General features: G+C 31.6%; 2 protein-coding genes and 1 pseudogene across 3 annotated transcripts; 1 reads left to right on the top strand and 2 right to left on the bottom strand.

Moving 5' to 3' along the window:
- Window positions 1–432: 432 nt before the first annotated feature.
- LOC129883298 (3'-5' exonuclease) lies at window positions 433–3,837 on the bottom strand. Of its 2 annotated transcripts, none has more exons than XM_055957948.1 (6): window positions 3,527–3,837; window positions 3,266–3,445; window positions 2,199–2,329; window positions 1,945–2,103; window positions 919–1,029; window positions 433–833 (listed from the first exon to the last, which is right to left on the bottom strand). In XM_055957948.1, exons 1-6 carry the CDS (start codon window positions 3,807–3,809, stop codon window positions 792–794), a joined length of 906 nt encoding a protein of 301 aa, XP_055813923.1. In that variant the 5' UTR covers window positions 3,810–3,837; the 3' UTR covers window positions 433–791. The 2 variants fall into 2 exon arrangements, with proteins under 2 accessions (XP_055813923.1, XP_055813922.1); XM_055957947.1 differs by having other exon boundaries at window positions 3,266–3,448; window positions 3,527–3,829.
- On the top strand, window positions 1,038–1,518 carry LOC129883299 (histone H4 variant TH091-like; annotated as a pseudogene).
- Window positions 3,838–6,457: 2,620 nt separating the features above from the next.
- LOC129883300 (protein THYLAKOID ASSEMBLY 8-like, chloroplastic) lies at window positions 6,458–10,783 on the bottom strand. Its single transcript, XM_055957950.1, has 3 exons — window positions 10,272–10,783; window positions 8,048–8,438; window positions 6,458–6,970 (listed from the first exon to the last, which is right to left on the bottom strand). The coding sequence occupies exons 1-2, from the start codon at window positions 10,650–10,652 to the stop codon at window positions 8,049–8,051; spliced, it is 771 nt and encodes a 256-aa protein (XP_055813925.1). The 5' UTR covers window positions 10,653–10,783; the 3' UTR covers window positions 6,458–6,970; window position 8,048.
- Window positions 10,784–27,808: the final 17,025 nt, after the last annotated feature.

Consider the following 27,808-nt stretch of genomic DNA (forward strand, 5'->3'; position numbering starts at 1 on the left):
GGTCCAAACATAATACTCTTGAGAGATTACATATACATGTTTGCTGAATCATTGTGGAAATGAAAGTATTGTTTATTGTTGAATTGTTGGATATTGAAATTTAATGAAAAACTGAGGACTTTAAAAGTAACCATGCAAAATTGCAAATAGTCATTTCATGTTTATGATAGGTGTATGCAAATTTGTGCTCACCTTGATCAATCAAGCGAAAAATCTGTTAGACAACTAGCACAGATATCAGGTAAATCTGTCAGACAAAGTTAAACAATAGGCTCATAGTAAATGTTGTAGCTGAAGGTTCGAACTTGAGATCTTTATATTGTTACCCTTATGCCTCAACTACTCAGTCATCCTCTTGGAGACACATCTCCTGTTTTTCATTTACTTTCTTTCAAATACTAAGAGGAGAGAATATCCTGAAGAACAGAAGGATTGAGGAAGAATCAAACCTCAGAAAAGTGAAGTTCAAGATCTATTCAAACATCAAGGCTGCACTCTTACCATTGAACCAAAGTCCTCGGGGCTATTACATTGTAAGAATCATGTAGAGGGTTTTATCTATTTTACAACAGCAGCATTACCTAGAGCGATTTAACTTATCATGAGGTTTTACAATTATGATTCAGTAACAAGGACTTGCATAAAAATGTGAGAAATGGAACTTTACATACTATAATTGGATGGAGTAGCTGCCATGGCTAAAGCTCGAGTAGAGCGTACTTTAGATTAATGAAGTTCAGGCTGCATTTCTCCTCAGCAACAAGATCCTTCACCGGCCAAGGAACCCGTCTTCACTCTTTGTTATCAACAATCTCTGGAAGGCTTTTCAGTGCCTGTGATGTAAAAAGAGATTAATACCAACAGGGGAGAGAGAAAAAATAATGAAATGGTGATTGACCAATGATTCTTGCTGCTGACCTGATACAAGTACCAGGAAACAAAGGCATCTGTAGCAGCATAATGTAGTTGGTCCCTGGATAACACATTAGCCTCCCAATTCCCCAACCTGATTTTACTTGGCTTAGGGAGCTGCAATAAATAGAAAATCACAATTGAATCTCACACTTAATTGGAAGAAAAGAACAACTAGAAAGATCTGGAGTGCAGCACAACATAGTGAATGTAGTAATTAGACAAATTCTCTGTCCAGCAAGATTTTACAATCACTTCAAGATTCACAAGCTTCCAAATTCAGAAGAACTAAAGGTTGATCAAAAATGTTGGGTCGTGAAAAGGGATGAAAAGGATTGGGAAAAGGAGGAGTAAAGCAACACCGTAAGGTCCTCCGTGATAACATTCAAGGTATACAGCCAGTAGGCGTTTGGCACATAGAGGAGTGAAGCGTATCAGTGAGCTTATCTATGAGGAGACTCGTGGGGTGCTCAAGAACTTCTTGGAGAATGTAATTCCTGATGCTGTTACTTACACTGAGCATGCTAAGAGAAAGACGGTGACTGCTATGGGTGTTATGCATGCCTCAAGAGACAAAGCAGGACTTTGGATGGTTTTGGGGGTTGAGGGGAGATTTGGTTCAGACTTTTGTTTGTCTGCAACAGTCTCTACCAAGAAAAGCACAACACCGGTTCTTTTGTGATTTGGGATTTGGTGGAATCTTGTTTTAGAACTTCCGAATTTTGCTCCAATTCAGTGAATACTACTGGCTGATTCAGTTTCAAAAAAAAAAAAGACTTTACATTCTAATATTATGTCCAGTAGATGAGGTAGCATTTTTAATTGGTCACTTTTTAAAAAAGTTGCAAGTTTGAATTTCTTTTTACATACCTTAACAAGTCAACTAAGAAAAATCAGTCTATTGATATGAAACTAATTGGGACAGGCAAGAAAATAGTCCCGGATTACCCCTCTGTCCCCTCCCAAAAGCGGAAAGGAAATGCACAAAATAAAGAAACAGAATATAAACGGTTGAATCAGAAACCAAAAGACCTGCTTGGCAAGAAGCTTCTCAGTTAGTGATGCTAGACTCCACTTCTTGGGATCGTCAAGCTTTTTGTTGGCAAGTTCAGAAAGATCTTCCAAAGCCTTTACAGCTACATTGTGATCTTGGAGAACTTTGTAAGCATCATTTGAAATGCAAACACCCACCTAGGTTTGTTCAAAAACTATAAAGTTAAGAAGCCATGTCCTATTATAATTCATTGTTTGATAAATGTTCCAGAAAAAGTGAACAAAGTGCCAACCTTCACAATAGTTGGATCCTCAAGAAGAGATTGCAGAGTTTGAGGGATTCCAGAGTGGATAATATGCAAAACATAACAATTACCCTTGTCACCACATATCTGCATAACAGCAGCCTTCCCAGGTGGCACACCTGAAGAGAACACCTATTATTCTGTAATCACTATAACTTACAACATTCCATTTAACACAAGGGAAATGAAGCAGAAATCCAATTAATTACGCAAGTGATAACTAAAACAAAAGGCAACCTCTCAATCATATATTTAAGGAGAAACAATAATAGAGAAAAAAAGTCTTAATCACCGTAAGTACATAAAGAAACTTTTGGTAGACATATCTAATTAATCTGTCAATCGTCAGCATATTCTGGATGTACTTTTCATGACTTTTGTCTATACACTCTCATTGCTCCAAGCAAACAACTGCAGATAAAGTTATATGGTATTGGAGATTCATATATCCAACCCCAACTAACTTGAGATTGAAGAATAGCAGTGGTTGTTGTTGTTGAAGACAACACCACATCTAGTAAGTTCCACAAAATCAAGTATACAACAAAAACAACAACAAAATAACCAATGTAGTCTCACAAAGTGGAATCTAGAGAGGGTAGAGAGTATACAGACCTTACCCCTACCTCAAAGGTAGAGAGGTTGTTTTAGATAGACCTCTGCTCAAGAAAAACAAAATAATCCAAAGCCTTCCAGAAAAATTCACCAGGTGTCACAACACTATATAACTTTTTGACCTAGTGGGATGTTTTTTTTTTTGGAAAGGAGGGATGCAACACGATGATTTCTCAAGGCTCACTCATCCTATTACTATTGGAATTCTGATGGGAACCAGTGTGTTAGTGTTGGTATGATCACATCCACCTAGTGAGATGGTACTTCAATAAATGTCACATTTTCTAACAACATGCCATTTAAACACCCCCTCAAATGAAACTTAGTATAGTGAAAAGTTAAAGAAAGAAAATAAATTTGAAAGCTAGTACACATTGAAAGACTGATAGAACTATTCAAGAATTCCCCTTATAGTTTGCAAAATTCAGTAGTGAACTGACCTCTTCTAAAAGTGGGCTTCCATTCAATGTCAAATCCAAGAGCAACATGCCCTTCTTTCCTTTTCTTTTCCTCAACAAACTTTAACATCTCTACTGCAGATTTCTCCACCTCTTTAATAGTTCTGCTGTATATAACACGTCCTTTAAAAGCCATTTCCGGGTATTGCATCACTAACTTGGCTGCTACAAAAAAAAGGAAAAATCTTTTTTCCTGAATAACAATTTACTACAATCTGACAAACAGATAGGAGAAATAGTCACCTTGATTAGAAGAACGATACGAATAACTACACTTAGACCGATTTCTAGTGCAAGGAGATAACAACGAAGAATTAGAAGCTTCATTTTGTTGATGATAAAAAAAAAGTGATTCCGGCAATCTCCGGCGATTTTTACGATGAGATTCGTCGCCGGCGGCGGCAACATCTGCGGAATCGTTTCTTCTCTTAGTAGCTGATTGAAATGCAGCATCGATTTCTTGGAGTTCTTCTTCTGTAAAAGGTCGATCCCAATCGTCTGATTCGCCGGAGATCTGAGTTTCCATTTTCGCTAAAAGAGGGAAAAAATGATATTTTTTTACAGCTAAAATAGCGGGTATTTTTGAGCTTTGATTTTTTATTTTTTTTTAATTGTATTTTACTCCCTTGTTGTTTTATTATGGTTTGATTGACCCACAATATATTCGAAAATTGCACTTACTTCCCACAACCTCTAGTCATCTAGTATGAGGAATCCTAAATTATTATGAAAATGAAACAAGTCCAAATAAAATACAAACATGTTGGAGATTCATATAGTCGATCTCTATTAATTTGGAATGAATGATAATTATTGTAGTGCATTTATTCGTCATTTATGTTCTATAGCTAATACTTGATTATTTTTTGTATTTTTCTATCAAAAAATAGCATCGTTGTTAAGTTATAACTTGCTGTCATTTTAACTTAATTCTCCAACTTATAAATCGAAATGCAATTGAATATCGCTCATTCTACGATATGCAATTGTAAATGTTTTATTAAAAAGAAAATGTAATCTCCTAGGCCCTAGCAGCGGGAATTAATTAAGTTTTACATGATGCATTAATGACAATTTAAGTGAATTTAGTGGTGGTTACGTGTATTACAGATAATTTAGATGAATTTAGTGCCGGTTTGCACTATCCCTTTTTAGATATTATTAATTTATAGTTCAGATGAATTTATCGATCTATAGGACAATTAAGTGTTAACCACATCATACATATAATTCTTTCCCCATTTAAGATATATAATAATTATATTACGCATCAATCTCAAATAAGTTGAGGTTAGCTATATAAATTTTCACTAACTACATAGCTCTATTTAAGCTCGTATCAAAACAGTCCCTAACAAGCGATCGGCTCTTGGTTGAGCATGATAAATCACCTCCTATTAATCTATTACCAATCCACTTTCCGCCATCATATCCATCAATAAATGAAGAATCGCGAATGATCAATATTATACAAACATATAAATATTAATTATTGTATGTCAAATTATGTATGACATACCCATTAATACATTTGAGACAACAAACATTTGTTGAATCACACACATAATTACTAAATTAATATTTCCAACATAACAAAGAAGAAAGGAAATTAATAAAATCACTTATTGTGGGCTACTAGATGCAACAACTTTAAGAATATCTAAAGGAATATGAATAAATTTAACCAAAACATTATGTGCATTAGCAACGTCAGCAATATGATTATCAACATAATCATCAACATCAACCGAATTAGCGGTACGCATTGCCTTAAGACGAGGGTAACACACTTCGAAATCCGTTATCGCGATCGTATAATAATTAATTGCATCGTTAAACGCGCCATTAACGGTAGAATCGACCGCGTCATCGATTAGCTCGATAGCCGGTATGAAATGATCGTTACAATCACTTAAGGCTTGTTGTGTATCGGATGATAGTTGGTCACTATTGTTAAGGAGCTTCATGCGGACCGTTGTCGACACATTGGTCGCCTCCTGCTCGATTTTTTTAAGCGCCAGAAAGCCGATTGTTTTTAAATCGGCTTTCTGGAGCGAATCAAGGTCGTCTTTAGACCTGTCTGTTTGAATCCAAGAAATGCATTCATTATTATTGTTACATGCTTTGGCAAGATTTGGAGGAACAATATTTAAGGGTTGAGGTTGAATTCTTCCTTTGACAATAGGTAATTGAAGAGTTAAGCAAAAGAAAAAGGCTAAAGGGATTAATTTGATAAGAAAAGAATTTGACCTCCTTGACATAGAAAAGGAGATCAAAGCCATAATTAGTTTTATTTTTAAAAACTTTTTTTTTCCTCTTTTTTTCCCCAAATTTACTTGAGTATTATCATTGTCCTTTTCTTGTTTTCTTTCTTTTATATGGAAATTTTATTGATAGTTGAAAAAGATTGGTAGAGATAAATGATCTCTCTACCACCCTTTATGAAGAGAGGTGGGTTTAATTAATTTTATTTTCGTGTTATAAAAATGAACTAAAATTGAGGGATTGTATTTTATCCTTGTAATGACCATTAATTTTTAAGATAATTTTCTTGAGGGAAAAAAAGAAAAGCTAAATCATTCTTAAGATCTTGTTTTGTTGTAACGCTTGATCTTCATTTTCAATAACTTCAAGGTCTATGGTTCTTATAGTGTTAAGAAAATATGGTAACAATAATATAAAAATCATAATTCAGTGGAATTTGGAGATGATGTGTACACAAATCTTATTCCTATATTTTGAAGGTGGAAAAGTTGTTCTCTACAGACCCTCGACTCAAGTAACATATTTTCAAGCTAGTATATGGTGCAATGACAAAATGATAGTGCATGATTACTCCACCAATGTGAGCATTTGACACACTTTCTTGTATTATTGTGTCTTGTATTATTGTGTTGTATAAGTGAACTGGCACACACCTCAACTATTCTCTATTACCTTTGAGTAGTAGAGATATAGATTAAAATTCTATCCACTAGTACTTGGACAAATGAAAAAAAATCACTCTAAACAATTTTTGTCTATGCTTTGGATTGGATTCAAATATTGGTCTCATCATGATTTTCACCCACTTCATTGACCAATATGTGTTTAAGCCATAATCCAAAAGTCTCCAAGAAAATGGACTTTGATAATTGTGATACAAAATGCAATAAGCCCAAGTATAGTCATTAGTTTTGTAACCAAATGTAACATCATTCTACATTTTAAATGTCATAGGCACCTTTACAACTATAATGGCAACAACCAAAATCTCAAAAAAAGGTACAAAAACATACTATTGAGCTACCTAAACAATAATAACTTAACTCTGAACAAGTTTCCCAAGAGGAAAAATATGGAACTCCAGAGATTGATGAGAAAATTTATTTCCCAAGTGCACATTAGTACCAATATTGGAACTTTCCCATGTGAATGGAGCAGCGGGACGAAGAGCCTAAGATAAATTTCTTGAACTTCAACATGTCTGGTCCAATAAAACCATAAGAACAATCACTCGTTGACAAATTCCATATTATTCGGGGACAAAGGATAGCAAGAAACACGGATACTCAGTATCAGCATTTGGATACTACAAGATATCAAGGTGGAATAAGCTTTTTCCTAAGCAGGATATCATGCTCCTCTCCACTAATATAATATTTGTGCGGCAACAAAGACAACCGTATGGCTCTGTTTTATGAAAGCCTGAGACAAAACAAAAACAGTCACGTATTATTGAAGGGCAAAATAAGCAAACATAACATAATAGCATTAATGGAAAAAAATAAATGGATAATATAGCATATCATATAATAAAAGAATCTTTTCTTTCCTCATTTTCAAAGGGGTGCTTCTGAATGCTAATACCGCCCAGCAATTTATTAGAAGAGTAGTAGAATGAACAGAGTTAAAACAGAGAGAATCATAAGTAGTGATATTAACAAAGTACTAACCATTTTTCAGATATTGTTCAGAATGCAGGCAAGAAAACAATGCTGAGAATAAACTTTCTAATAAGCTATAGACAAGATACAGCTAACAATGTCTACCTAATTTCTGGTTATATTTGCCCCTTGGAACAAAGAAACCCTACATAATGAAAGCCCTTCACTAACAGAAAAACATCATACAACCTAATCTACATGAAGGGTAATTGTTCCTAGAGTCTCAAGTGACAAAATCCAGAATACATTAAGACTAAAGCAAAGTGCCTGTGGGCTGTGGTTAAAAATGGGAAGGCAAAAAGAACGAGGCCATTTAATTTCATCATAAGAGCCCTTTGTCCAGCAAGCTTTTCAGATCCTAGAATAACCTAGTTTTTTAATCCTAGAACATTGTTCAAAGTTATCGTTTATGAATACTGATTTTTGTGAACTGTAGGCCAGATTGTGCCAGTAAGCAGGGCACAACAAATTTCTATAATCTCCTAAGAGATAATGTACTTATGAAAACTAAAGGACCACCACATTGTTCCCCTGCCCCCACTTTTACATGCCTCATAGCAGCACCAAGTCTAAATTCTCAACAGAGTATCACATTGATATTCTGCTTAATTATTTAAAATTGCAACCACCTAGAATAAAAAGCTAGCCACGCAGAGAATAATTATCTTGACAAGTATGAAGAGAAGTAATTTTCCAATGAGATAAGCGTGATAAGCTACAGATTTTATAAGCAGTTGATGCAACAGCTAATGGGAAGCCACTTACTGCAAGTTAATAAGGAGCACCAAGGAGCAACCTAAAATGAAACAAGTTAGTGCAAAATACAAAACATACGAACCTCAACGTAATCCGAAAATCTCTTCTGGAGGATCATATATATGCCGATCCGGAAAAATCTCCTCAAAGTCTTGCTTAACCCTGTTTCTTAATAGGGGATGTGGCAAAAGTCCCTTCAGTAAAACCCTGAAAGGCAGCTCCTCAGGTGGGTGTGGAGACTTTTTCATGTCCTCAAATATGTTCATCGCATCTGCAGGAGATCCGTCTCTCAAGAAGCCCCTAATAACTTCAGTGAATGTCTGACAATCAGGAAATAAATCTTCCTTTCTCATACTCTCCCATAACTTCATTGCATCATCCATCTTTCTCCGTCTCGCCAACGCAATGATCAGGTCCTTGTAAAGATAGACATCGGGTTGATACCAGGCTTGTTTCTGAATTACCCAAAACACCTGAAATACAAACAACTAGCTGTGTGTGATAATGCCATTCCATATGCCCCAAACTAGAAAAGCCAACTGCATAGCTAATGAGAATAAATAAACTTTGATAAATTAACTGGAAATGACATTGGAATGCATATCAACATTCAAAATTCAAAATGGATGATCTCAACCAAAAAGGAAGAAAATAGAATAGGCTTAGGGGGTGTTTGGATTGGCCTTTTTTAAGTAGCTTATAAGCTAAAAGCTAAGAGTCATAAGTTGTTCATACCAAACTTTTGGCTTTTAGCTTATTTATACTTTTTTGGCCTAAAAGTAGGTGCTTAAAAGCACTTTTTGTCTTTTACAAATACCTCCAAAAATAAAAAAGAGCTTAAAATCCAAAAGCTACTTAAATAAGTTAATCCAAACACCCTCTTAAACAGATATCCGACAGCAACATCAGAATTTAAACATGTTTGGCCCATTTGATCGTTCTTTGTGGTGATCAGCTCAAGTACAAAATCAACAATTATCAACACGAAGAAATATTTTCTAGAACAGTTATATAGCAACATTGTATTAGGACAACCAAATTTATGTAAAATCCCACGTGTTACCTTTCTCAATAAAAAGAACAAAGTATAGAATCCATGTTTTTCTATCTATAAGCCATTAAAGGCTCCCCTTTCCATACTCGAACATAAAGAGAACTTTCTATCTTTTTTTTGATAAAGTAAAAAATTTATTAATGAGGGGGAAATCTCATTTGTATACAAGAATTGCAATAAAAAGCAGAGAATTTTCAAAAGTACATGTTTTCTATGAATGAAATCCAATTTTCTATACAAACTAGAACCTTATAAGTGCACTAAAGCCTAAAAGTAACCTAGGAATGAGAGGCTACTCCCCAAATGTACTTAGTTTTTCTTTAGCCCTTCGAAAGGGCTCATATTCCTCTCCTTCCACTGGATCTGCAAGTGCTAGTGGGGCAACATCTCATCCTCTAAAAGTCCAAGTGAAAGTGTCTCCTTCACTTTGCCATGTATTTCTCATTATAGATTGAACCAACTCAATACCACATGTTAGTCGCCATCGAACAACACTGGAGGAGGTGATCTGCGTTTTCCCCAAACATTTGCACATTAAGGACCAACTGACATATGTAATTCTCCTTCTTTTCAAATTTTCAGTTGTCAAGATTGCTCTCATCTCTTTTCTTTTGAACAGAGGTTCTATTTACATAGGTCCATTGTATCACAGAACATTACAAGAATTAAATCAATGTCAAACTTCTTCTAATAGTTTCTTAAGTCTACATCTAATCATCTATTATAAAACCACTGAACAGTGAACACTAATGACCAATTCTATCATTTATGATCTATTATAAGCAACTTCCCCTACGTCTCATCAACATAGCATTGATTATAAACTCGATGATCCTAAAGCACCGAATGCACTTTACTGCCAGCTACTGCCTTATAAGTGAAACTATAGAAGTTTTATCGCATCCAACTAAACTTGGGCACCTAGACACTAAAAGGGAACAAATAAAGATCACGGCTTTGTATTATTATGATAATTCCAACTGCAATAACTTCCTCTATTACTAAATGCAACAATAAAACTTTCTGAAATAGAAATGAAAAAATAGTAGATGATCTTTTCACATCTGCTCAAGCCTGGAGGGCAGAGTTACCTAGTACCCGTGTACTCATTTGAATCAGTCGAGGTGCCTACAAGCTGGCCCGGACACAGAAATAAAATTACTATTTGTGCAATTCTTGTTTACCAGTTTCACTAACTCCCCATATGAACAGATATAAGAAAAATCACACGAATTGGCATTAGAAAGCTTACCTTAACAGCAAGAGAGACTTCTTCTTGGCGTTCAAGTTCATTGAGGACAGCAATCATATCCATTTTAAGAAGCCTAAGGACATGCGTTTTAACAAACTTGTCAAGCTTTTCTTCATCATCTTTGAATCTCCTTAACCCAAGAATCACAAAAAGTGCTTCTTTTCCAATCAATTTCTTTCCCCTCCAAAGTGGCCCTCTCGGTCTTCCATCATGGTACCACCTCACAACCCTCACTGAACTTCTAGAAAACTCCGGAACCCATGATGTACAACACGCAGAAGAAGATGTTAAGGTGGAAGAAACTGATGGTAATGGAGAAACTGAAAGGTGTTTAAGGAGCAAAGAAGGAACTTTTAGTCTTGAAATGGCTCTAATTGCCATTTTAAAAATATGGGTATGAAGGGGAAAGTGTGTATACTGGTGGCGGTGGATACGGCGGCGCCCGTGGTGCTCCGCCGGAAGAATCAGTGAAATTGGGTACTAGGGTTGAGAACTTCAGATTTTGAAGTTGAAATTGGGAAACAAATAGTAGTACTAGTTTTTTACTTTAGACACCTTGTGTTTCGAAAAGTAACATTTAGCCCATCTAGCTTTTGAAAAATACTTAATTGGTCCCAAGTTGTTTGGTACTCCCTCCGTTTCGATTTACTTGTCAAATATTTTCTAATTTGATTTTCAAGCAAAATGATTTCCAAGATATACTGTTTTAATATATAGTGCCCTCCCAATTGACACCTCAAAACTAATGTACAAGAAGATGGCATTTGATTGACTGACGGTGAAGATGTAGGTTACAAATACGTTGATTGGTGAGTGATAAGAGTTTATGATATCGTACTATATTTTTTTGTTGAATTGCTATAGTGAAATTAAATTTATAATTTAATGATTGCAATTTTATATACCGCATATCAATCAATAAGATTTAAAATTTCTATTTTATAAACACATTTTTCCTTTTAACCTTTCTCTTTCCACCATTCAAGCTAAGAGATTAGAAAAAAAAATAGAATGAAGAAGTGTCACAATTTGTAAGATGCACAATATTTATTTTCACATGTTACGTTATTTATACATAAACAATATCAACAAAATCCACCTAAAATCACATCAATCTTTTAAGTACTTTAATTTGGACCAAATCCATAATAAGTCCTTTAAAGCTGTCACTAAATTTTATTTTGACACTTTAATTAAGATTTGTTCCTAACCAAAACCTTAAGTATATCCACAGTGTGTCTACTGAACACATCGGGACTAAACAGTAAAACAAAAATGACGTATAATTTAAATGTGGTGACATGGAGAAAGTAACAAATATAAATTTCTTGGATTGAATAGATAAACGAAAATAAAAAAAGAAAACAAAGAAAGAAAAAGAAGTGACTTAAGGAAATGATATAAATAATATTAATGATGAGATTAAGGAAAGAAAAAAAATTACAACCATTACAGAAGAAATCGAGAAAATTTAGGAAAAAATCAATAACGTAACACTAATGATAAAAGAAATTAAATATGATATCTTTAATATTTTATAAAATCTGATTGTATTTAATATTCCGTAAAAACTTAAGGTAAAATTTTATGTCTTTTAAAATTAGAAAAAAGTTCAAAAAAAAGATAAATAAGATTTCAGCTAAGAGCGCCACGTAATTGGAGTTATATATATTAAATCTTGATGATTGTCATTTATTGAAATAACACATATATGAGTTATCAATGTAGTCAAATTAGGAATGAGAATTTTTATTCAAAACTCCAAAAGTGGAATAAGAATAAAGTAATTACAAAATTAATATTAATGGTAATATCAAAATAGATTAGATCAAAAATCTCATCACCTCTGCCCATAAAATTGATTGTATAAAAGGAGGAATGATCATAAATTAAAAACCATACAGATTCTACCAAATTAAATTAAAGTTGAATAGTTTTTTTTTATCATGATTTATTCACAATTCAAAACTATATTGTTATTATGCTTTTTCTTCTTCTTTTGCTTTCCACAAGTAAAAGGAAATCATCGTTGGGATAAATATACTGTTGTTATATATAATGGCCTTCCATTTGATTCTCCCAAATTAAAAATTCATTGTCATTCTGCAGAAGATGATTTAGGATTTCATGAACTTGCTGCATATGAAAATTTCCATTGGTCATTCAAATTTAATCAATGGCTTTGGGCCAGAACAAGGTTCGGTTGTGAGTTTCAATGGGGTGAGAAAAAAAAATCTTTTGTTGTATTTAATGATTTTGATCATTGCATTTTGTATTCGCCCATTCCTACAACAAATTATTGTCAATGGACTACACAAGAGGATGGTATTTGGTTGACTAACTATAGAGGTGATAATTATAGATATGTTGAATGGTGAAGAATAATTGTTTATGATCTTGTAATGATATTTTTTTGTTGAAACCTTACCTTATAAAAATAATAATACTTCTTTGTTGAATTATTGATTTTTAATCTTGTTGAAATATTAGTGTTTCTACATTGGTAGAAATCAGGTCTGCGTACATTTTACCCTCCCCAGACCCCACGATGTGGGATTTCACTGGGTTGTTGTTGTTGTTGTTGAAATATTAGTGTTTAAATTAAATCTACAAATCAAAAATACTAGAAATTCATAAATATTGTAGGAGGCAGCTATTTTTTAGACTGTTTTTTTAATAGTAAGAATTTAAAACTTCATTAATAAGTAAGTCATTTCTAATGCTAAAACACTATAATAATGTCATGAATTTCGAACTTATACAAATAAAAAAAAATCCAGAATGTTGTTCTGATTTTAAAATCTATCAATAAATCATAACTGAAAAATTGATTTATCCTCTCTTTTAGTGAAATGGAAGTATATAAGATTTTCTGTAAAGAAAAGAATTTTACCAAAACATGGCTATCAGGATACATTAACTCAGTATTCCAGATACATTATTCAGTTCGGGACACAAAAATTACTAACAAATTAGGATTTTTAAGTGTGAGCAGGTAACATTTAAATCATGATATATTGAACATAGAGATAATTTAAGAATCAGAATTAATATATCCGGATTACTAAATTAATGTGAATTAATGTATCGGGATTACTAAATTAATGTATCAGGATGGAAATAAAGAATTTTTGGAAATTTTTGGGAATGGGTGGAAATAATGAAAAATAAAAAATATAATAAATAAGGGAGTGTAATTAAGTAATTTTTCCTAAAAAATTACATCAATTTTGAATATTTAGTTAATTTCCTCCAATAATTATTTGTGTGTTGCATTATTGACTTGTGAATAATGGTTACACATAACAAAATTATACAAAGCGAATAAGTGACATGTTATTTGTATTTTCTCAACAATTCAGACATATTATAATAATAATATGAGGAAAACACTAGATCAAATATGATATAAAAAATATAATCTTGAGTAGGAGTCTTATGGAATAAAAATTATGAATTTATATATAGACAAAAATGAGGAATATTTTAAGAAAACATAAATAGTTCTTTGTATCATTAAAAAATCATAGCAAATGATGTCTTTCAATATTTAATATATATTCCTTTTAAATCATCAATAATATTACCTGAGCCTTGGTTAGTAGTTAGTATATTTCCCCACAAAATTGCTATGAGTAATTTGTATCTAAACGAAAATACTAATTTGCGTTAATAATAAAATTATAAAAAAATTGAACCAAAGAAATTACATGGAGAGAAAACACAACACACACAACTTCAGTAGTACCTTAATCATAATTAATCTCCAAATCGCTAATAGCAATTTTGGGTGGATGTCATTTGTTAAAATAATACTTCCTCTCGTTAATATTAAGTGAATTGTTGAGATTTTTTTCATAATTCAAAATAAGTAAATTGTTAAAGACTTTTCCTCATATTTTTACCATTTATTTAATACTTTACATTTTCTAGTAACTAGTTTGAGAATAATCAAAAAAGAAAATACTGAAAAAATAGTTTTTAATTTATGTCCTTAAATATTATTTTAATGACTTTACCAAATCTCAACAATTGACTTAAAGCCCATTTGGATTGGTTGTTTTCAACTTTTTTGAGTGTTTGGGTGATCAACTTAAAGTCATTTTGTGCTTAAAATAAGTCAATAAATAATTGAGTTTGTTTGTAGGGACTTATTTTAAGTAGCTTATAAGTTGAAAATTGTTTATATGTTAAAAAAGAAAAAATAGGTGCAACCCAATTTATTTTTTTTGCTTTGTCAAAAAAAAATAAATTGGGTTGCACCTATTTTTTCTTTTTTAACATATAAACAATTTTCAACTTATAAGTTACTTAAAATAAGTCTATTCAAACAGGCTCTCAATATGGTCTAGATAAAGTATATACTGAGTCAAAATAATCAAACTAGACAATTATTGTTGATGGTATTTAATATCTATAAATTGAAATTTTCATAATCTTTGCTCATAAAATAAAATTCTTTTTCTTCTTTTATAAAGGGGGGATAATTTTATATAAAAGAAGGCATAAACTCTAGAAAATTAAAGCTGAATAGTTTCTTCTATCATGGATTATTCACAATTCAAGATTGTTGTACAAAAATTGTTGGCTGTTTATGTCCACTTTATTTTTCTTTATCTATCCCAACTTTTCCACTCAACTTTGTCCCCCAATTTTTTTATTTTTTTCTTTTGTTGTGGCTATAAATAACCATTGTTGTTATGCAATTTAAGACACACAGATAGAATAATTCTCTTAACTCTCTTTCATTCTTGTTTTGCTAAGTTAATTTATTTTATAATACGTTATCAGTACAAAACTTTAATTTTCTCCAGATAAATTAACTTCTATATCAGGTATATCTACTGAAGAAATTTAATTTTAGTTGTCTTTGTTATTTCTAAATTAATTTGTATCTCAATTTTTATCATGTCAAATTTATCAAAACTTGAGTTTGTGACCCCTGACATTACCGAAAAAAATTATTTGTCATGGATCTTTGATGCTTAAATTCACCTTGACGCTAAAGGTCTTGGTGATACTAATAAACAAGAAAATAAAGCATCAAACCAAGATAAAGCAAATATCATGATTTTTCTCCGTCATCATATTAATGAATGATTAAAAACTGAATATTTAACCTTGAAAAACCCTTTTGAATTATGGATTAATTTGAAGGATTGATATCACCACCTAAAACTTACGGTGTTACCAAAAGCTCGATATGACTGGATCCACCTTCGATTTCAAATTTTTAAAACTGTGACAAAGTATAATTCTTTTATTCACAAGGTAAGTTCCATGTTAAAATTATGTGGAGATAATATCACTGATGATGACTTACTTGAGAAAACTTTCTCTATTTTTCACGCTTTTAATGTGTTGCTACAACAACAATATCGCAAGGGCCTTTCCTAATCCCACCAACTAGGGGTGTACATGGACCGGGTTGGTTCGAATTTTTTATAAACCAAACCAAACCATTTGTGTCGGGTTATTAAATCTATAAACCAAACCAAACCAATAAAAGTCGGGTTTTTTTATATCAATTTTTCTCGGGTTTTTCGGGTTTTTTCGGGTTTTTCGGGTTTCTCGGGTTTTTTGGGTTTTTTCGGATTTTTTCGGGTTTCTCATAGTATCTAATAAAAAGCACAGAGCAGTGCTTCTTAAAAAGAGTTCTAGTACAAAATATCAACATATAAGATGAAGGCAAAATACTGTTTGAAGTTTTAACTTTATAATATAACTTTATAAGATAAGTTTTTTTTGTATATAATTTAGATGGGCTACTCAAGTCCAAATCTAAATGTAAGAAAGAAAACAAAAATTATGAAAAAATTTAAAAAAATATTTATAAATTACATTTTAATAAATATTTTTATGTATAACATAATTTAAAAGTAGTATATCTATAATCGGGTCGGTTTGGGTTCGGTTTGACTTTTTTTAGTTAAAACCAAACCAACCCTATAATGGTCGGGTTTTTTTTTCAAACACCAAACCAAGTCAAACCAAATCACTAGTCGGGTTTTTTTTCCGGTTTGGTTCGATTTGTCGGTTTGGTGCGGTTTATCGGTTTGTCCTGTACAGCCCTACCACCAACTATCCATGCATACCTGCTGTATTCATCCAACACCTGCAGCAGCTCCCTTTCATCCAAGTCCTTTGGGACTCCTTGACTGCTCTCATTAATGAGAAGACAAGAAGATGGAGCTCCAACAAACACAACTCTCTGTTTGTTTACTTGCTGCTGTGCAGGCACATTGAACAGCAACAATGGCCCCTTCCAAAGTCCAAGGCACCTTCAGTCAAACATCTAAGCCAAGGCTGCATTAGAACTCTTGCTTGGTTTATTTGTGGATATGCAGGTACCCCCCGGATCAGTAGACAACACTGGAACCATCCAACCAGCTGTTCAAGTCAGGGCTGCACCACATACAAAATGCATATTACACCTATATTGTCCCTCAGCTTCCTTAACTATAATCCCAAGCAAGCTGGCTGCTATGGCTACATTTACTTCCTATCATTTCATCCCCCTTAGCTACGATTGTTGTTGCTGCAACTTTCCTTGGACCTACTTGGTACGACATGTCTAAAAAGAGCAAAGATGAAAAGAATTTCTCCAACCCATGCGAGATAGAAGGTTCGTATACTTGTTCTTTCTCAATGTAGCTATGCCTGAGTCGTAGCATAATTGAATAGGACTAGTGTAGGCTACTTTCTTGTATTCTCATGGAAGGGGAGAGTCTCCCTCATTTATGCTTTCTTAGTTGATTTGTACCGAGAGGAGTCCTCTCACAGGTTTAATGCTTTCTAGTTATAGTTAGTCTCTTTTTTGTATCGGGGATGAGTTAGCCGACCTTAATAGGTTAGCCGACTTATGAACCACCATAGGATCGGAGGTAAGGTTTATGTCCCCCTCCTTGTATTTTATTTTGATTATTTATGTTAAGGCTTGGGGGTGTTGCTCAACCCCTGACTGTGCACGAGAGGTGGGAGCCTCGTGTAGGGTCTGTTCCCATAAAAAAAAAAAAAACAATATCGTGAAAAAGAGTTTAAGAAATATTCTAAATTAATTGCATGCCTACTTGTGGCTGAGCAGAATAATACTTTGTTAATGAAAAATCATAAAGCCCATCCCACTGGATCTACTCCATTCCCTGAAGTGAATATTGTAGCAGCACATAATCAGTCTGAATCAAGACAAAATAATTATCATGGCCGTAGTCATAGATGTGGGCGAGGACGTGGTAGAGGACGAAACAATTATCGTCATTATGGTGTAAATAAATATGAGAACGTTAAAGTTTCTCAAAATAATCCTTTTAAGCGTAAAGCCAATATTTACCACCGATGTGGTATGAAGAGTCATTGGCCACGTGAATGATGTACGCCCGATCATTTTGTGAAACTGTATCAATCCTCTCTCAAAAGAAGAGATAATAATGTGGAGGCACACTTGAATTTTTGGAATGATGATAATGAAACAACTCCCTCAAATAAATATGAAGATATTCAGGCAAAACTTGCTTATAAAGATGATGATTTTAAAGGTCTCCCAAATATTACTCATTTGGAAGCTGAAGACTTTATGAATACTGACTGAAGAATTGATCATCTAACTGGGGATAAATATGATAAAAATAATTATTTTTTTTCCTTCGTAAATGTGTTTCTTAAGGCAGTGCAATTTCTTAAGGTTTCTTATGTTGTTAGTTGTTCACGTTCTTATAATGTGTCTTTTTGTTTATGAAGAATATATGAAAATTCCCCGGTCATCAGTTGGATCCAAAATCAATTATGATGATATGTGTCTTATCAATAGTGTCACAACACACACGATTTTAAGATATAAGAAATATTTCTCTTATTTGATTACGAAAGAAGCTAATGTTAATACAATATTTGGTAGTACAAGATTAATTGAAGGATCTGAAAAAGCTAAAGTTGTACTTTTCATAGGTACAAATTTGACAATTAATGAAGCTTTATATTGTAGTAAGTCTCAAAGAAATTTATTAAGTTTCAAAGAGATTCGTCAAAATGGCTATCATATTGAGACTACAAATGATGAAAAAAATGAATTGGGCAAGAACTTTATACTTGAAAAGTTACCGCTCTTTCCTCCGGCTTATCCTTCACAAGTATTAGCACGGTTGAAGCACATGTCATAATAAATCAAAGGTTTACTAACTCAAATGATTTTATTATTTGGCATAACCGGTTGGGGCCATCCCAATTCTAATATGATGCACAAAATAATTGAGAGTTCACATGGACTCTCTTTGAAGAACCAAAAGATTCCTCAATTTAAAGAATTCTCTTGTGCTGCATGTTCTCAAGATCTTTAACTAATTTTCATTTTCTAGATGACTAGTTTAAAAAATAATAAAAAAGGTAATAGTAAAAAATACTCTTTAATTTATGTCTTTAAATATTTTTATAAAGATATACGTCAAACCCCAACAATTCATTAATATGGATCAAAAGGATAGGAGTATATGTACTGAGTCATTAATATAGTCAAACTAGTTATGAATGTTGATAATATCTAATATTTATAAATTGAAAATTTCATGATCTTTGCTCATAAATTATATTTTTTTCTCTTCTTTTATAAAAGGAGGAAAAATTATATAAAAGAAGCCATAAACTCTTAGCAAATTAAAGCTGAATAGTTTAGTTTCTTCCTATGATGGACTATTCACAATTCAAGACTATATTGTTGTTATGCATTTTTTTCTTTTTTTGCTTTCCTCAAGCAAAAGGGAGTCATCATGGGGGGAAATATACTGTTTGTATATATAATGGCCTCCCAGTTGATGCCCCAAAATTAAGAATTCATTGTTATTCTGGAGATGATGATTTAGGATTTCATGTACTTTCTGCTTATGAAAATTTTACTTGGTCATTTAAATTTACGTGGATTTTCTCTAGAACTATATTCGTTTGTCATTTTTGGTGGGGTAAAAAAAATAAATCTTTTATTGTATTCGATGATTATGATAGTTGCGTTATGGATTCGCAAATTCGATCCACAAATTATTGTCAATGGACTACACAAGAGGATGGTATTTGGTTGACTAACGAAAGAGGTGATACTTACAGATATGTTAAATGGTGAAGGATAAAGAGTTTATGATATCGTAGTACTTGTTTACTGAAACATTACTAACTTTTAAAAAATAATAATACTTTTTGGTTGAATTCTGAATTTTTAAGTTTATTCATGAATTATTAATGTACACAAAATAGATTTATAATTTTCTAATTGTAACTTTCTCTATATCGATCACTCGATTTTAAGATTCGAATTCACATATACTTTTTTCTTTTAAAAATTTCTTGATGTTTAGATACATTCAAGATTGAATATTGAATCATGAGTGTAGACAATAAAATTAGCGTCGAGAAAATAATAATCAAGACTGGAAAATATCGCAACAATCGTAGTATTTGATTTAATTTGAATTTGAGTGTTACAATCTCTATGACTCTTCTGATTCGTCTTTTCGAATATAAATTCAAGGGTTTGTAAGCTTGATCTTGAATTTGGTTGAACTTAATGGATTTGATCTTGACTTGTACTTCAATTCAAGGGCTTTTGGGCTTGATCTTGAATCTTATGGTCTTGATCTTGATTTGTGGACCTGATGAACTTGATCTTCACTTGTTCTTGAATTTGATAGTCTTGATCTTCACTTGTTCTTGAACTTGATCTTGACTTGTACTTGAATTCAAGGGTTTTGGGGCTTGTTCTTGAATCTGTTGGTCTTGATCTTGAGTTGTTCTTAAACTTGACGAACTTGATCTTCACTTGTTCTTGAAGTTGATCTTGAATTCTTGAACTTGTTCTTGAATTCTTGAACTTGTAGCTTGTAGAGAAATATGCAGCATTTGATCCACAAGCTCTCTCTGGTTTCTTGTTAGAATTTTGGTCTTTTTTCTGAATTATGAGAACCCTTATTTACAGTCGTAGAATAGAAGAGTTGTGATAAGAACATGTTTCCCTCCACAAGCTCTCTCTGGTTTCTTGTTAGAATTCTGGTCCCTTTTATGAATTATGAGGAACCCTAATTACAGTCGTAGAATAGAAGAGTTGTGATAAGAACATGTTTCCCTCCGGTCAATCAGATTTAAGTGACATGACATATTAGGTTTTAGCGAATTGACTTGTCATTTTGACACATGGCATGATCCTGTTGGTTTATTTGTTTAACTTGGCATGACACGTCACTTGACACGTGACATCAAAATGGACCTCTAGGATGAAATAATATTGGGCTTTAATAAAGTGCACTCATCATTTGTAGCCCAGATTAATGAATTAGCCAAATGAAATTTTAATTAAATTCATATTTATTAAATTTAAATAATTAATTCGATTATATTAATTTAAAACATTTATTTGGATTAATATATTTTGAATTGAATATAATTCAAATAATTTTATAAATTTATATTTAACAAATTTTAAATGATTACAATTAGTTTTTTTAGGGATAAATTAATGAATTTTTCTTACAGTGACTCAAATGGTACAAAGCTACCTATAGATTAAGAAGAAAATTTTAGTTTCTTATAGAATAGTTTGTATGAACTTGGTGCTTCTAAAATATAAAAATAGTACAAAATTATCTCAGAGAGTGTTTTATCTCATAATATGAAATTTTTTGGCACAAATTATTTAGGTGAAAATGTTTTTTTTGGGTCAAAGTTTGAAAAGAAATTAAATGCTACTCAAAAAGGATTTACTAGAATTTATTACTTTATTGACCTCTTTCAAGTTTGTTTGTATTACCGTATTTAAGCTCATCTTATTCCAATATTAGAAATTAGTTATTATATATCACCAAATTACATCATTTTTTGAGATAATATATATTGAGTTATCAATATAGTCAAACTAGTAATGAATATTTCCCATTCAAGACTCCAAAATTTGGGGGGAAATAAAGTAATTACTATCAATTAATGTTGATAGTATCTAATATCTATAGATTGAAAATTTCATAATCTTTGCGCATAAATTTTTTTTTTCTTCTTCTTCTTTTATAAAAAGAGGAATAATTATTATATAAAATAAGCCATAAATTCTAGCAAATTAAAGTTGAATAGTTTTTTCTTATCATGAATTATTCACAATTCAAGACTATATTGTTGTTACACATTTTCTTCTTCTTTTGCTTTCCTCGAGCAAAAGGGAATCATCGTTGGGATAAATATACTGTTTGTATATTTAATGACCTTCCAGCTGACACCCCTAAATTAAGGATTCATTGTTATTCTGGGGATGATGATTTAGGATTTTATGTACTTTCTCCATATGAAAATTTTACTTGATCGTTTAAATTTAATCAATGGCTTTGGACTAGAACCACGCTTATTTGTCATTTTTGGTGAGGTAAGAAAAACAAATATTTTATTGTATTCGCCTATTCTTATGACAAATTATTGTCAATGGACTCGCAAGAGGATGGTATTTGATTGTCTAATGGTAAAAGTTGTGGTTATAGATACGTTGAATGGTGATGGATATATAAGCGTTTATGATATCGTAATACTTCTTTATTGAAACCTTATTAACTTTTTAAAATAATAGTACTTCTTTGTTGAATCGTTGATTTTTAAGCTTATTGAATTATTAATGTATAGAAACTAGATTTATAATTGTATAGTTGCACCTTTCCCCTATCGATCACTAGAATTTAAAATTTCGGTTTCATAAACTCTTTTCCCCTTTTAACCGTTTCCTTCCCGGCTCCCGCCATTCCAGTCGAGAGATTCAAAAAGGAGATGTCGTTTCTAAAAGTTAGATGACATATTTAATTATGATAATGACATAAATAAACTCAACTACTAGCAGATAACATATAGTGTGATCGGACCATATCTAAAAATTTGATGTAATACTTAAGTTTTTTCTTAAAATTATATATTAAAGGGTTTGTTGAAGTTTCAAAAGAAATTAATATGCTAACCAAAAAGTGTTTACTAGAAGAGATTATTATAACGACTCTTTCCAACTTTGTTTATATCACATTGTATTTAAGCTTATATTATTTCAATAATATAAAATAAAATTTTAAACAGAGAAATATAAAGTATTAGAAAATCATAAAATTGTATGGAGCAGCCATTTTCACTGTTTTTTCAATAGCCAACATTAATTAATTCACCTAGAGTAAATTTTAATGCGAAATCATTCTGACAAATAATACAAATAAAAAATCCAAAATACTATCCTGACTTTGATATCCATGACACAATAAACGAACTAGAGTATTTTTCAATTACAAATTAAAAAAAAAATGGCAGAACTGAAAAAACTCCGAAAAGATATTGAAATGAACAATATTTTAAACTCATATGATCGTTTAAGAGTTCCGATTAAAAATAAAGAAGTCTTCATCATTATATTATACAATATTTTTTAATTAAATATTTTTAAAATGACATAGCAAGTCATCACACGACTCATAGATAGCTCCCCGTTGGATACATTGACCACTAATCCTTTAACTTTTTTCCTTTTTTAATTTCTCTCCATAATTTGATAAATCCTAAGAGAAGAATAATCCTCATATGTCTTCAGGAAGTTGGTAACATTTTGTAATATATCTAAATCTAAACTATATATAAACAAAGAATATACCCACTAGAAAAAGTGGGTTTGGGGTTTGTTGAGGTCAATATGGTCAATTCATATCCCCACCAACAATCTTAACCTATATAGTGGAAAAGAGAAGGTGATTTTAAAATATATATATAAGGTCAAAAGTTGTTGTGCATAAATTAAAATAGATATTAGCATGTTGTGGCTCTCTACCAAACACTTTACCAACCCAAAAGTTCAACTTATTCCCAATCTTATAGGAATTGTTTATATTCGGTTTATTCTTTGAAATTATATCATATTTTGAATTTAATGAAATAGGATGAATTGAAACGGTATTTTCTAAATATATAATTATCTTGAATATATTAATTATTTTCTAATTTTTCGATCGCCTAAAAGAGACTAAAGAAAGATTATGTTATTTCTTCAATAATTTGAGTTTTGGAAAATTCAATATTTCATTCTTTGGCTTTGATAATTCCTACTTCATATTATGTAAAGTTCCACCAATAATAAGAGATTTCAAGTTTAAGTTCGAATAAAAAAATAATTTTATTAAAAAACACTTTACTTTTAAAGGAACGTTACGTAATATGAATTTTGATTAATTATTGAACCTCCGACAAATATCAATATTGAATGAGGAAAAAAAGTTCTAATTTATCAAGTGGTTGCCTTCATTAGAGGGAAATAGAGAAATGAGATAATAGCTACCCTTTGCACGGCCATAAGCATCTTTTTTTTTTAATTATTTGATATTGAAATTCATGAGCCCAACTAATTTGAATTATTCGTATTGTAAGTTATCTACTACAATATCACATGGGGTCTTAACGGTTATTACTAAGAAGGATTTTATTTTCAAAACTCAAATTGGACTTCTAATTGTTTACTCACAACATTTATTATGCTGAGTAAATTGTTATTTTACTTCTCATTTTAAATTAGATGTACAATTATCTTATATCTAGTCTTAATTACTCTTATACGTGCAGACCAAGTCGAGACCTTATTTGTCAATTATTATGTGCAGAATCAACTGTCGTAGTCCACTAGTTGAGCAATATTAGTGGACCATATTTTTATTTCTAATTTTTTTTTAGAATGGAACATAAGACGTTTTTTAAAAAACGGAAAATGGCTAAAATTATCTTTTAACTATTCGAAATACAGTATATATACCATTAAATTATATTTTAACTCAAAAATATCCTTCACGTCATACTATTGGCTCGCTTCTATCCCTCTGTTTGACGTAATGAAATGTGACATTTCATGTGTATTAATTTACGCCACATATGATCCCCACATAAGCACCCCACCACACCCCATCAAGTAAAAGACCCAAATTCATCCTTGACTTCAGTAGTTATGGTTTCCTTGACTATCATAGTTATGACTACCACAATTAATTTGCAGCAGTTTTGAAGCAACTTCCGTAGCAATTTACGGCAGTCAGACACCCCTGCTTGTTGGCCTGGCTTTAAGAAGAACACTTCAGTTACTTCCCAAGCATCTATTGATCACGTTGAATGTACGATTATGTTGCTCTGCAACTCATTCCAGGTTCGACCTTACCCATCTTCTTCCTAAAAAAGCACCTGCTTGATCAGGTAGCACATTTGCTTAATTGCCATTTTGGAAAATTAAACGTATCACCGTTTGTTAGCTATGTCTACTAGATGAAAACTATAGTTTAGCAAATTAAATAGACAATTAATAGTTTGATTAAAAACTGTTGCAAATTAGTTGTGGTAGCCATAACTATGAGAATCAAGGAAACCATAACTACGAGAGTCAAGGATGAGTTTGGGTCTTTTAATGGGTGAATTTGAGTCTTTAAATTGATTGGATGGGGTGGGGTGGGGTGGGGTGGGATGCTTATGTGGATATCTTACGTGACATAAATTAATACACATGGGATGCCATATTTCATTCCGTCAAACGGATGGGTAGAAGTGAGCCAATAATATGATGTCAAGGGTATTTTTGAGCCAATAGTATGAAGAAAATGATATTTTTGAGCCAGAATATAGTTTAAGGGTATATGTGCTTTATTTCAAATAGTTGAAGGATAATTTTGACCTTTTTCCGTTTAATAATAATAATAATAATAATAATAATAATAATAATAATAATAATAAAACTTATTTAGATTTTTATGAAAATCAATATAAATATTTTTCTCAAAAGATGATATGTACACAAACTATCCCTCCGATATTGTTTATTGTCCAAAAACTATTCAAAACATAAATTCTAATTTCACAATACACAAATTATTATTATATTAAAAAAATTGGCCAATCCACATATACCTTTCAAATTGAAACACTTTGTAATGATTGTGTCACCATATCCTTGTTGAGGTAGGTAAGATTTTGAAAGGTTTGCCTATGCTCTTTGTTAATGTCAATTTGGTCTCCCTAGCTAGTCCAACATCCTTCAAATGTATCATCAACCGGTCTGGTGGGATGTTTAAGTTTCCTTAACTCTTACTAGAATTCGAATTCGAGTCCCATGAACAACGAAAAGTTTCTAATAGCAAACTCTTTTTTCTTAATAAAAAATTGAAATAATCGGACTAATGAATTTTGTATATAGGATAATTAACCCTAAAAAGTGATATCCTTCAAATGTTTGACATTATTTCTTGGTTAGGCATCGTGGGTGGCTTGGTCCCCCTAAGGTTGTATGACAGTGTCGTTTTTCCCCTTTGTTTGTATATGTGTTAAATCACTCACCATTCATTATGTTATGTACTTCTTTTTTGAGTTCTATATTTGGTTTGTACTACTATAGTTGTGTTTAAGCTTTATTTGATTAGTGCTAACCACGGTATTTGAATCAGTAATTGAAATATAAATTGTTAAAATTGTTGATCCCTTATTTCACTAATTTATTGATAATAATTCATTCACGGTATAGACTTTAATTCTTTATCTTATTAGCGTAGATGTTTGTCGATGATAAAGTCACTGAACATCAGACTTGAGCAAAAAAAAAGGGCCAGGCCCTCGGAAGGCTTTCAAGAACTAGGAATGACGAGTAGATCATAAAGCTATCGTAGAGGCAAATCGACGATCCAAGAATTGGTCATGGACGAGCGTCAATTGAACTAGCATCAATTGAACTAGCATCAATTGAACTAGCATTGTTGGGAAAAAAAGAAAAAAGAAATTCTTCATCGCATTCTAGTAGTACTCTGCAGCATAATTTTGTTCCATTTGTTTAGACCAACCCTTCTTGTTCTTTATATGTCATTCCAAAATAATTTCTAATTAAATTATCTTCATGCTCCCATGCTTAAAAAATAAATAAATAAATAAAGGGGGGGGGGGGAGGGGGTTGGGAGTTTCTTTTATTTAATACTATATAGTCTCATGTTTTGATGTCCACTATTCCCTTTTATTATTTTGCTTCGAATTAGTGGGACATTATACATATGATATAATATAATAAAAAAATTTAAGAAAAATATTATATAGTATGAGAATTGGACAATGCGAGAGTTTTGAAAAATATACTTTTTATAGGAGAAAAACATAGGTGCACATGAACTCTATGTTCTTCCGCATAGGTGTATTTATAAGTATAAAGTAGATAGCGACGGAACTAAAAATTTTATTTTGAGAATTTAAAATATAAAAAATAAATATACGAATAAATTAAGATAATGTAACATGTACTATAATTTATATGTATAAAATAAATATTTTTAACTTTATATATACATATAAACTTTACAATTCAAATGCCACTCTTCATGCGGGACCCATTTGGCAAGTGGGAGTTAACCACCCACAATTGTAACTATTTTGCGCTCCTTTTTTTATATTAGTTGTCTATTTTTTTTACATCCTTTTGAAAAATTATAAAAAAATAGCATGTTTTTACAAATTTAACACTTCAGATTTTTTTTAAACAGTGCAAACTTATTTATATTTTAATAAATAATTTATGATATTTATTTTTAATAACGCAAATAACTAATATGAAACGAATGGAGCAGATGTTTTTGCAATCATAGTACTCCTATTTACTATGGTGGTGTGAGAGTGAGATCACCGACGAGATGGCCGTTATATTTGAGATTTACAAAGTGTGGTCCAATAATTCCTGTCGGCCAAGATCTACGATCTATTTCCACGGTTCTCATTAAATATTTTTAATCCAATATTAAATATTTATTTTGAAGTTTGATTAATTTAAATTTGGATCAAATAGAAATTTATAAGGAAAAAGTGATTTCTATCAAAAAGAAATTGATAGCTAAAAGATCAAATTCGAAATCTTTGATTAATAGAGAAATAATTTCATTCACTGCATCATATTTTTTTAATGATATTTAGCATTAAATTTAAAAAGTGTTGGGCCAAAGCTATTCTCTAACCCACCCACCCCGCCCTCTTTTTGATAAATTAGAAAATGCTCTATTAGTAATAAATACTAGCCGTTTCCAGGCCTTATGCTCAACTATTTGTATTCAACTAATTTCAATGATAAATACGAAATGCATAGATTAATTATGTATTAAAATATATGTTTGTATTTATATTTGATTGTATATTATAATTAATTTTTAAAAATATTAACAAATAAATAACAAATGTTAGTTAATTTTATTTTAAAACGTGATTACCTTTTATAATATCTGTGTATTGTGCGGGTACGTATACTAGTCAAAAGAAAAAGAATTCTTCAATTCACATATCGCAAGGACTTCTATACTCCGAGCTTGAATTCGATATTTATAAGAAAGGATAAATAATTTTTTATGCTTATTTGTATTGAGTATTTATACTAATTAAACCTCACCAACTACAATGACTAAGTGATACAATGAGGTGGTAGTTTTGCTGATTAAGTAAAAGCATATACAAAATGTGGATATATTATAGTCATGTGAAGTATTTTAGGAACAAAATTGTGTAGG

The sequence above is a fragment of the Solanum dulcamara genome, chromosome 3 (genome assembly GCF_947179165.1).
Source record: "Solanum dulcamara chromosome 3, daSolDulc1.2, whole genome shotgun sequence".
Lineage (NCBI taxonomy): Eukaryota > Viridiplantae > Streptophyta > Magnoliopsida > Solanales > Solanaceae > Solanum > Solanum dulcamara.

Bases quoted from the DNA above. Each gene is read 5' to 3' on its own strand.
- LOC129883298 (XM_055957947.1), bottom strand. From the start codon at position 3,809: ATGGAAACTCAGATCTCCGGCGAATCAGACGATTGGGATCGACCTTTT. The intron at 3,449-3,526 runs GTGACTATTTCT...TTTTTTTTGTAG, and splicing joins GTATCGTTCTTCTAATCAAG to CAGCCAAGTTAGTGATGCAA. The intron at 1,030-1,944 runs GTCTTTTGGTTT...TATTTATTGCAG, and splicing joins AGAAGCTTCTTGCCAAGCAG to CTCCCTAAGCCAAGTAAAAT.
- LOC129883300 (XM_055957950.1), bottom strand. From the start codon at position 10,652: ATGGCAATTAGAGCCATTTCAAGACTAAAAGTTCCTTCTTTGCTCCTT. The intron at 8,439-10,271 runs GTAAGCTTTCTA...TTTGTATTTCAG, and splicing joins AAGTCTCTCTTGCTGTTAAG to GTGTTTTGGGTAATTCAGAA.